Source organism: Mastomys coucha, unplaced genomic scaffold (genome assembly GCF_008632895.1).
Source record: "Mastomys coucha isolate ucsf_1 unplaced genomic scaffold, UCSF_Mcou_1 pScaffold1, whole genome shotgun sequence".
Lineage (NCBI taxonomy): Eukaryota > Metazoa > Chordata > Mammalia > Rodentia > Muridae > Mastomys > Mastomys coucha.
The window spans coordinates 88,737,345-88,749,448 of record NW_022196891.1 but is presented as its reverse complement, the minus strand read 5'-3'; the positions used below and the strand labels follow the sequence as shown (position 1 = coordinate 88,749,448).

At 38.0% G+C, this 12,104-nt stretch overlaps 1 protein-coding gene across 6 annotated transcripts in view; it reads left to right on the top strand.

Moving 5' to 3' along the window:
- Window positions 1-12,104, top strand: part of Dtl (denticleless E3 ubiquitin protein ligase homolog) — a 40,389-nt gene that overhangs the window by 21,150 nt on the left and 7,135 nt on the right. For all 6 annotated transcript variants that reach the window (XM_031339048.1, XM_031339083.1, XM_031339076.1 and 3 more), the window contains 3 exons: window positions 617-729; window positions 5,614-5,703; window positions 8,518-8,653. In XM_031339048.1, coding sequence (XP_031194908.1) covers window positions 617-729; window positions 5,614-5,703; window positions 8,518-8,653 — 339 coding nt within the window. The remainder of the gene's footprint in view (window positions 1-616; window positions 730-5,613; window positions 5,704-8,517; window positions 8,654-12,104) is intronic.

The window sequence follows — 12,104 nt, the reverse complement described above, 5'->3', positions numbered from 1 at the left end:
ATTTAAAAAAAAAAAAAAATTTAAAAAAAAGAAGAAAATCCAGGTAGATCTCTGAGTTCCAGGACAGCCAGGGCTACACAGAGAAACCCTGTCTGAAAATGCCAAAAAAAATTAATAATAAAAAGAAAATAATAAACTTTGGCATGTCAGCCAGAATTCAAGTGATTCTTTTCATTTATTTTTACCTTTTCATGCAACAAATATTTGAGGTTTTATTCTGTTTAAAGTACTACAGCCTAGAAAAAGTGAGGCATACCCTCGAGGCTCAGTCAGTGGTAAGATTAGTGTCTTATCAATGGATAAAATCCTATAGGACAATAAGATAGGCACAGCTGTATTTACTACAGCACTAGGCATCCTGCATTCTTTTTCATGACATTGTCATATGACGTTTGGTCAGTTCCATGGCAAGTTTATGTTAAGTAGATTGGGTCTAATACAAACCTTATTTTCAATCTATGTTTTATTTTGTTCTGTCTTGGCACTTGGTTCCCTATTATTTGATAACATAAGTTGAGACAGTAGTAGTACTTGTATGTTCTTTGTGTGTCATTTGCATTCATTGGAATACTAGAAATGATAGTATCCAAGTAACTTGATTTTTCTCCCCTGGCAGTGGCTGTCTTCAATGGACACCAGAACTCTACCTTTTATGTAAAATCAAGCCTTAGTCCAGATGACCAGTTTTTAATCAGTGGTTCAAGTGATGAAGCTGCCTACATTTGGAAGGTGAGTTGTCGAATCCCCACACAAATAGAAGGCTGTGCTTCAGTGTGAGGTTCGTGCAGCACGAGCACACACTGCTGACTTTTTCCATCAAATGTTTGCAAGGTCACTTGCTGTGCACTTCCTTTTATGAATAATACCATGTACCCAAAAAAGGTGCAGGAGGTGGGGCCTTCTGTGTCCTGCTGGACAAGTTGTCAAGAGATGGAGAATTCTGAAAAGTGGTCAGAACCTTCAATGCTGTTGCTTCTTGGAAATTATGTACTCTGCCCTTTCTGTTCCATGTTGTCAGACTCTTCCTTGGGTGTGCATCATAGTTTCATTGTAAACAGTTGCTCACAACTGTTGGTGTAATAACTCTTCCTTATTCTTTTTTCTTACAGCAATATCTAGCCTTCAGGCTATTAACAGGTATTTTAATACAATTAATAGTATTGTTTAATATTTCCTTATTTTATAGATTCTCCATTACTGTTTATTAAGTGAATATATGCTTCTTAAAATCCATATTTTATATACCCATATTCTAAAGCAACTGCCATAAGCCAAGAAACTTAAATGATGTTGATGGAAAGATATTTTAAAAGTACCATCTCCTGGTTCTGTGACTCAGAGTTCTGAGATCTCTCCACCCAGCTTGCTAAGTTCCCACTGACGCATCAATACCACTCCAGCCCCATGAGTTCAAATCCCTACAGCCTTTTGGGGTGTACTTCTTGCAAACCCACGCTTTGCCGCTGTACCTTTCTCTGGAATCCAGTTGAGTCACTGCATGAAGGAAAACACCACACAAACTTAGTTCAGAATTAACAGGTAACTCACCCGCTGGGCACAGCAACTAGCATCCTAGTTTGTAAGTCATTTGAAGTGAAATCCTCCAGTGGCGGGTCCCAACAGATAAACGGGGCCCTGCCCCCGCTAGCTACATTCTGGCCTCATCATCTCCAGTCCACCAGCCAATTCTTCTTTTCTGCTTCCCCTCTCCCAGTCTTTTACCTGGAAGTCCTGCCTACTCCTCACCCAGTGATTGTCCCCTGAAATCTTAATCCATTAGAGGAAGGTTCTGGCACAGAAAGAAGTCTTGGGGGAAGTGCAGAAAGAGTTCCAAGAATGACATGGTCCCCACGGACAGTTTCTATTGAGTCTCCCCAGTGGTCACAAGATAGAGATGTCAATCTAGCCAAGGCAGTTGTGTTAGGCCTGTCTTTAATGTGAATCTTTGTTGGAGTTTTAATGAAATTTTTCTTATGAGTGTATATTTGAGACTTTTTAAACTGTCTCTACATATATTACTAGTACAATGCTTCTCTTATATTTAAAATGTTGAGTTTCAAAGTTTTACTCTTTATATTTTGTTCCTTCCCTCACTGGCTTACTCATTTATTTCTCTACTTAACTCCCAACTTAGTTACAGAATGTCATTCATTCTACAAGTCTGTATCATTTGATGTTTCCTTCTTTAAAGAAAAGCACAAACTGAAAATTTAGATGTATCAAATAACAATATAGAATGGCCAATTCCATATATAAATACTAGATTAAAATATTCATGCAAAAATATGTATATACCAACCATTGTTTTAAGCCATTTAGATAAGTTAATTATAATTACACATAATTATATGTAACTAAACATATACATATAAATTTTCTTGCCACTTCTTGAAATTTCTCTAGCATAGGATCCTTTTTAATGTTGTATTTGGTTAGGGAGAATTGAGGTGGTGCACACTGAGTATTTGTTGGGGTTTCTAGCCCATTAGAAATCTTGTGACCACCACATATATGGGTGACCCTTATAAATTCCCAGGTTTGGTTCACATTACCAATGGATGACATGGTTCAGACAGCCCTGTCTTCACATAGCTCAGTGTGCAGGCCCTGATATTTGAGATCTTGGCAGACTTGCTGCTCCTAAACTTGAATTTGCCCAGTGAGATGGCTCAGTTTCTCTTTCCATTATTACAGGAGTTTGAACAGGATTCCATGTATGCTGAGTGTCCCTACCGCTGGGGTGTCTTGGCTCTGCTACTACTTCTCTGATAGGTTAGATTAGGCTCTCACATTGAGTCTGATCTATGCTAAAGCCCTTGCATAAGGAAAGAACAAAAGAAAAGAGTTTTATATCTTCAGGCAAAAGAGAATGCCCTAATGGAAATGGACTAAATCTGTGGGCTCTGATACTCAGGCCAAGCACTCTAGAAGACAAACATTGAACGTTCTGCTTTTCAATTTCCTGCCCCTTGTTCCACTCTCTTCCCCATCTGTTTCAGATACAGCCACTGAATAGTATTGAAGTGACTATAAATAAACTCATTTGGCATGACCATTTTACCGCTGACTGGCGGAACACTGAGCCTGACACTTTAGGAAGTGTAAATGATCTCATGGCAAAAAGAAAGATTAGATTTGGTTTCCAGTTGGGCGTAGTAAGGAGATTTTTTTGAGGAAAAGTGCTGATGGGTTTTTTTCCCTGTATGCTTGGGTTCTCAAAGTGCTTTCTGAGGTCTAAAGGTGAGAGCCATTTACTTAAAGAGGTCCCTCAGAATTTTAGCTCTGTCATTCCTTGTGTCTTTAACATTCTATAGAAAGTAGAGTATGTATAAGAGTATGTCTGTATTAACCACCCCATGTTGTTTTGGTGGGTTTTGTTTTTGTTTTGTTTTGTTTTTTTTTTAACTTTAAAATAGTTTCCTTCATACTCAAGGGAAGACATGAGATCAAATAATTATATTAATGGTTTTCAAAATAAATTTATGTTAAACTTAATCAGAAAAATCAATCCAAAGCCATTTCAGATTCATGAAAAAAATTAATCCTGTTTAAAGTAGTCTAAAAAAGTAGGACTAAAAAAGTGATAGTCCTGAGCTGTCAAAGCCCTTGTTACCAAAGTTCACAAAAAATGTATCAGCAGTTACCTTCTGTTCCTTCCCCTTTTTACTAAAGCTGAATTTAGGAGTTGAGTAAAAATCTACTTAAGAGTTCAGAGTATAGTAAGATGTTAGAGTACTTGCCTAGCATATTCAAAGCCCTCATAGCTCATTTGATTTCCCAGAATCACTAGATAATACTTTTGTATTATTGTACACAATTCACTTTGATCACTATATTTTCCCCATAGATGTTTGCCTATTTGAGATATTTCATATAAATAATATCACATAATACATGACATTTTGTGTCTGACTTTCATTTACTATATTCTCCAGGTTTGGGCAAGTTGCACATTACTTCAGTACTGCTAAGGCTAAAGAATGTTCTATTTTATACGCAAAACATTTTTTATCTGCTTACCAGTTGATGGTCATTTTAAATGTTCGGAATTGTTTTACTCTATTAAAATTCTGCTGTTGCTGTTTATGTTTTTGCTGGATCATATTTTCATTACTCCCAGTATATATAAGAATATATATATCAAAGTATAAGTCATGTGATACTTAGTTACACATGGTTTTTAGTACACAATAGATACTGTCTACCTATTGATCCTATATAAAGTACCTGGTTTTTTAATTCAGTGAATAAATGATGACTTTATTGCTGTTAATACTGGTTCTTTGCTCTATGACTTTTTATAGGGATCTTTTTCCTTTAAGCCTGTAGAACAGTTCAGAGCTGGGTACTCTCTGTTGGCAGGCACTCGGTTTTCCTTAAAACGTTAATATTTTGTGTATAGAATTAGGTTCTGCTAGGTAGGCCCTAACTTAGAAGCTAGGCAATGTTTTACCAGAGATGCTTACACAGATGTGAGGATCTCCTCTTCTTTTCTTTGAGTCTTGGGTAAAGAGAAACCTAATGGACTATGGTCATCACAAATAGAAAGGAAGAATTCCTGGCTGATGGCTTAGTGAGAAGCCATCTTTTAATGTCCTTTATAAATTGTATTTTCTGTGACAGAATGACTTACAGTCTATGACATTGTAGGAATGATCTGTGTGTCTGTTATACATTAAACCTTTAACTTTAACAAGGCAAATTAGAGTATATTCTTTGTTTTTGTGGTTTTAATCATTGTACATTGCCTCATAGCAGAAACAAGAGTGGCAATGATTGAGTTAGATAACCTTATAAACCAGTGTCGATTATCTTAGCTGTAATCTGAAGAGTCTGTTAAGCTGACTTAGTCACTGTCACAAGTATTCTTTCCAAAGTTGCCTCCTTCATGCAAATGAGCCATGATTCAGAGCCTCAGGAAAATAGAGAACGTGTTCACCATGCACCTTGCTTTTCAAATACATGTACTAATAATAGCAGAGTGAGCTTGTACTCTTTATTATGCTGGGGTTCCTGTGTGCTTTAAAGGATGTTGATAACTTTGGAAAGAATTGACTGTGCAGTGCTATCAAGGACCTATCACTGAAAGTATGCAGTGATAAGAAAAAGTTTGAATGAAAAAGTATACATTGTAGCTCATGTCCCTTTCTTCAAATGAAGGTTATCCAATTCAAAATGAAAGGATGATACTTCGGATTTTGGTCATAGTCAGTGTGTCTTTCTTTAAGTAGAAAAATTAAACCTTTCTTCTTATCCTAAAAGAGCTAGTTGCCCATTGCAGGTACTTTCAGGATTTAGTTGATTCTAATAGTCCTGGAAGTGGCTGACTATAGAAAATCTAGATGTGACTACTGAGTAAAAGCAGGACTGGGTTGAAGAACAGTACCTGGAACTGAACTTCAGTGCTCAGTGGCTGAGGGACGGTGCCAAAATTGCATTTTAATTTAAATAAGAGCCAGCTCCTGTTTGAACTCATAGTCTTACCTTTGACAGTTGAACTTAGATAGCTCTAACTTTAGTAACAACCTTGATGCCTAAGATGTAGTCAAGGAGGCGCTAGTCTCTGTGGGGGAGCAAACACTTCTTCTGACTTGCTCTCTTTGGTTTGGCTAGGTTTCCATGCCCTGGCATCCTCCTACTGTGCTTCTGGGTCATTCTCAAGAGGTCACATCTGTGTGCTGGTGTCCATCCGACTTCACCAAGGTTTGTGGATGAGTCTTCATAACTGATTTTAAAAAGTGGATCCTAGATTTGCGTGTTTTCCCACAGTTTATTTAAAATGATACTTACTTTTATGTTTAGACATATAAAAGAATCCAGGATGTTTATCACATGTGAATCATAACACACACTTTTTCTCCTTTTTCATGCCAATATGAGAAATCATTATGTACTGGATTTCTAATTCACTAAGTTATTCCTTTTCTTAAATATGGAATGAAATTTTGAGGAAGATCTGAGTAGAAGGTCTAGAAAGTGGTTAAGAGCGAACACTGTTCTTTAAGAGGTCAACCTGAGTTTGGTCCCTTTCATCCACATCGAAATCAGGAGGCTCATAGCCAGCTGCCCATAACTCCAGCTCCAGGAGGATCCAGTGCATCTGGCCTCCATATTGTGTACCTGTTGTCACAAGCTTCAAGACACACGCAATTAAAAAAGATTTTAAAAAAAAATTTTTTAAACCAAATCTAAGATGAAAAAGTAATAAGTGAGTAGGAGATGGCTCCATGAATAAAAGCACTTCCTATGCAATCATAAAGACATGAGTTCAAATCTCTCCAGCATCGATTTTAAAAGCTTGGGTAGTTGCACATGCTTGTAATCTTGTCATTGGGAATTAGAGATAGAACATTCCAGGAGCTTGATGACCAGTGAGCCTGAACTTCTGACTCAGTGGGAGACCCTCTCAGAGGAGCTATAGGGGAAAGCATGCCCAGCCTTCCTCTGGCTTCAGTGTGCTAACGCACACCCTACTCACACATACATAAAACCCTCTAAAGCTCAGAGCAGTAAATGAAGATGTGAAAAGAGTCAAGAAAATAACAAAATGGAAATTTGGCAAAGAGAAAAATTAAAAATAAGTTGAAAGTTTTTGCCCTTTTTACGTATTACTAGCATACATTAACAGTAACAGCTGGCTATTTGCTACAGAATGGTGTGAATTTTCACATATAACTGACAAATAGTTACTGTCAAGTCTTAACAGAGCGAGTTACATGTGACTAAACTACAAGAAGCAGATCAGAAAACTATTAGCCACACAGCTTAAAATGTAGAAAGGCCAGAAGTAAAAGCTGTGTTTACTTCTAGGAAGCTTTGTTGCTTGTCTTGGTCTGACTGTAGACCCGTGGCACTGGCGGCCTGGCAGCAGTTTCAGAGCTGCTATGGCTTTCGCCTAGGGTTGGCTGGCTTGTCTTGCTGTCCATTGCTTTGGTGTTATAAGTATGCACGAGGACAGGCTCCATTATGACATTCTTAAACTCATTACTATAGTAGTCATCTTCATGACGTTTCCTCTCTAAGACTATGTAATATCTAATAAAATGCCTTGCTTTTGGGTTCTGACAACCATTGTGAACTTGATAAGATAAACAGCTTTTGATTACTTATTTAATTATGCCAACTTTTTCCAACTATTGTATTTCCTATGAGGAAAAAAAACCTCAGAAATGTCAAGCAAGACTAACTACTACACTCATCTAGTGACCACTTTTAAAACTTCTTTAAAGAAATTTTTTTCAAAAGCTTAGAATTGGGGAGATTGATTTTGTGTTTTTAAGCCTTAAATTCTAGAATAGAAGTCTTAGTTTGAATTCCAGCTTTTCCATTTCATCATGATTCTTTGGACCAAAAAAAAAGTTGTTTTGTAGAGCTTCGGTTTAAGAGAGACTATTTTGCTGCTGTCCAGCTCAGAGCTCCAAATTCACGGCCTTCCTGCCCTAGCCTCCCAGGTGTATGCCACCCTGCCCACCTTTAAAGGACTTTTAAATAAGATAAAAAATGTGAAGAAGCAGATGTATAAATGTATAATAGGTGTCCATAAATATAGTTATTATCATTATAGAGCAATTGTGGCGTTCCAAACATTTTTTGTTGAGTAAAATATGTATCTTTTGGCTTCCCAGTAAGGAAAGGAAAATGTTGCCAGTCTCTTGGGGGCCACAAGTTACAAGAACGTGTGTTCTTTTTTCCTTTCTGTTTAGTGACTGAAATAGAGAAATTGTATAAACAAATGCTGGGGAACAGCTCTGGCATTAGTGGCCATTTGCCTCTAGCTCTTCAAGCTGGACTTTCTCTGCCATAAAAGGCTTGGGACCAAGATCAGGAATGGTCAGATATTTTTAAAGGGGCAAAGGTTATTTTTAACTTCTTTGAGACTAGTGAACTTTTGTTTTTCCAGATTGCTCTTTACCTATCTGAAAGAGCATCTCTGAGTATTGGAAAAGCGGCTCTATTGCACTTGTCATGGACTGCTAGAGCACAGGCTATGTCTCATCTGGGAAATGTTCTCATTGTTTTAGCAATAAGATTAAGCATGCAGAATTTAGAAGAAACTTAAGGAATTGATATGTATTGATTGATCATTTCATAAAAGGAAACCATAATTACATAATGTTACATAAAAAGTTAGATATGTGAGTTGCCCATCTTTAGAGACCAAAAAGAAATGAGCCTGTAACTGTAAAGCTATAGATGAGGGGTGAGTGCAGTGCTGGAGAAAGAGAGACCTCTGCTGTTCTTACGGAGGGCCCAGACTCACTTCCCATAGAATCTGATGCACTTATCTGCACTCATTGGTACACATGTGCATGCAAGAAGCTAACATTTGTATCATTGGAAATCTAGAATGATTCTGAAACACAAAGGATAGAAAAGTAGATGATCTTTCAGATGTCATCTCTTGTGTTAGGTTACAGCAGAGAAAATCAGTCACCACTCATGAGCCCTCAGCCAACATCATTTTCCTACTTTGTTGTGCAATTTTATTTGAAACTTCATTGTCTTCCTGGTTTTTAGATTGCAACCTGCTCTGATGATAATACACTAAAAATCTGGCGCTTGAATAGAGGCCTAGAGGAGAGACCAGGAAGTGATAAACACTCCATAGTGGGTTGGACCTCTCAGAAGAAAAAGGAAGTGAAAGCCTGCCCTGGTAAGGATGGCGTGCATTCTCCAAGGGTTTTGTTGTTATTGCTGTTTGGTTGGTTGATTGGTTTTGTGTTGGTTTCTTTCTCCCGTTAGTTGAGTCCTACTGTGTACTATGGGTGGCTAGGTTCACTCTTGTTTTTATAATATTTTTAAAGAACACCATCTTGGCATTTTTGTTTTTGTTTTTGTTTTTTTCAAGATGTATTTTATGTATGTGAGTTTATGTATGTTGCTGTCTTCAGACACACCAGATCCCATTACAGATGGTTTTGAGTCAACATGGGGTTGCTGGGGATTGAACTCAGGACCTCTGGGAAAGAAGTCAGTGTTCTTAACTGCTGAGCCATCTATCTAGCCCTTGACATTTCTTAAAAGAGAAGTATTCAGATCACAACTCTGTTTATCTTTGAAAAGCACAATAATAGATTTAGCCACAAATACTTATGGTCTATCATGTACCTGTGTACTGTTAGTTTTGTTTAGCAATGACCAGAAGACTCAAATAACAGGAGGTGCTTATTAGCATAGTGAGAGAAAAGAATGGAAATGCTGTCAAATGTTTCTACGATAGAAGGGCCTCACTGACTTAGGTAAGTGAAGTAATTGGTGAGCCATGTGGATATCTGGAAGACTGTTCCACGTACAGCATGACGAGACTAAGGAGCTGCAGCAGGGAAAGCACTGGCATGTCTCCTCTGCCTCATCGCCTTAGCACTGAAGCAGAGAGGGGCAGCAGGAAAGCAGTAGTAGCAGAGAATGCAGTTCGTACTGTATGACCGAAATCATGGAAGCCTGTGTGGTGGTAGCAGGGATCCCTTTAATCCCAGTACTCAGGATTGAGGCTAGCCTGACCTTCTCTCTAGCACATCAACCATTGCACTCTATAAGCCAACTTCCATAACAGATTGTCTATTAACTACACTGCCTTTTTTGAGAATTGTGTTTATCTGCTTTCCCAAATTCTATTTATTTATTTCTGTCTTGGTTTCAGATAGGCTCTCTGGCTTTCTTAACACTAAGTGCAAGGTATAACCTTCTTCCCTTTGACCTACTTTTCCAGCCAGCACCTGCTCTCTTACTTACTATTTTTTAACAGTGCTTCAGTTGGAGATCTCACAGCACTGTTGAGGCCAAAGGTCTCAGTCTTGGCTAGGCATCAAAACCACTTGTGGAGCTTTTGAAAATTTTATGCCACTTGTGGATTTTCTAAGTCTTGGGTGGAGGTCAACTGTTTGTAGTTTCATAAAATTCTAGGTAAGTCTGTTATGCAGCCAAGATTGATGACCAGATGCTCTGGTCTAGATAAATGACAAGCTGATTATCCTAATTGCAACAATACGGAACTCTGGCTTGTTGAAGCTCAAGTGTTTGTTGTCATTGGATTAGACAGCAGGATAATTACCATCAGTTTCCTAGAGCTTCCATCAGCACCTTACCATTAGCAGCCATGAAGTTTCACATTGTTCAGTAATTCTTACTAAACACAAAGCCCTCATTCCCCTCCTGGTCTCACTATCAAGCTTAGGAAGCAGATGCAAAAATTATGATAACTTTACTGCAAACCTTTCTTCTGGCTATCTTAGTGAAGGGCTGGAGAAACCTTGTGTTCTGTGAGAGGGGAGCTGCTTTGGAAAGAGTATGAATATGAGGCTAGTGTTACCAAATCCTTGAAACGTGGTGATTTTTGCCTTGCAAGGAAGGGGCCAAAAATACACATGAACTGAGACACGTATGATAGTGTGTAGCCTGTTGAGAGAAGCAATGAGTAGTGTCGTGTTAAGGGATCCTCAAGTAGTAGGCTGAAGAGTTGGGGCCAAAAGGCTATCCTTTGAATATAAAGAAACTACAAGTTGAATAGTAGTGCACTCTAGAAGTCTTCAAAAGAACAAACTTCAAGAAGCCAGAGTGGGGGCTTGTTTGCAGGACAGGGATGTAGCTCATGTAGCTCCATGTGTGGTAGAGTCTTTTGTCTACTTGTCCAGTTTACACAAAGCCAGCCTTGTGTTTGATCTCTACCACTAGAGAGAAAGAAAAAGAAAAAAGGCTTTAGAATTGTAGCTTAGTAGTTTTAATTAAGACTGACATTCGCCCTGGGCGGTGGTGGTGCACGCCTTTAATCCCAGCGCTTGGGAGGCAGAGGCAGATGGATTTCTGAGTTCAAGGCCAGCCTGGTCTACAGAGTGAGTTCCAGGACAGCCAGGACTATACAGAGAAACCCTGTCTTGGGGAAAAAAAAAAGACTGACATCACACGTGAAATAGAAAATAGCGGGTCATTAAGTGAATAAGAAATGTTGTGACACACTGTTAGAGAGGACAGAGTAGCTGAATTCTGAAAAACAGTTACAGAGAAGAAGAGCAAGGACACAACGTGTATGTGTAGACAGCATGGTCCTTAGTGCTTGATTGGGTTTTTAAATTATTTGTGCATATATTTGCATGTACTAATAATAAACACATGGTAAATTATGGCTTGCACAGAATACATGTGAAATGAGAATGTTATTGAAGAAGGCTCTTTACTTTTTCCTTTATACTACTGGGATTCTATGCTGTAGGAGTTCATAGTTTATAATTAGGTAGTACTTAAAAACAAAATTTTAATTTGCTCAAAGTTTTGCTAACCTTTAGTGTTCATAAACTCTTCTCTTTGACTCCAGTCGTAACATCCTAAAGAAGAAATTATCCAATTTTTTAACCATCTTTCAGTCCCTCCTCTGCTCTCCAGTATCACATTTCTGTTAACCTTTACTAGACACTTGCAGCATGTGACTTTTGAGTATCAAAAACTTGATAGCTATTCTTTACCCCATTTATTCTTTACTCAAAAGCCTCACTGAAACTTGGTGTGTTGCTAGACTTATAGTGTTTTAGGACTTCTATGCAAATACACATGTGGGCTATTTAAATGGAGGACGAGATTATCAACCTGAACTGAGAAGTACAGCCAATGATACCTTCTTGCTTCCTGCCATAGCCATAGTTACTGTAATCAAAGCCCAGAGCAGATGTGTGATGCCCATGGCTAACGTCATAGCAGCTTAGGACAGTGCCGTTGCCAGCTGTGATTTTTACTAGAAGAACAAAGTCACTTTAGACAAGTCTAAACAGTTGCTTAAGGATAAAAATTAAAAGAAAAATATTTATCAAATTCTTGTCCTGAGCTGTCAAGATGCCTTAGTAGCACCAATCAAGCCCAACAACCTGAGTTTATGCACACGGTAAAGAAGGGACCAGTTTCCATAAGATACCTACCCTCTGGCATGTCTAGAACTTTGATTCAAGACAAGACTGATAAAATAGTGAGGATAGAATAATATACTAACATTGGCACTTGTAAAACTTTATTTTTGCTGAGAGATCTATTATATTTCTTTTTAAAAAATAGTTTTATGAGTTGTTGTTTTTTGTTTGCTTGTTTGTTTGTTTAATTTGCCTGCATATATATATATATAT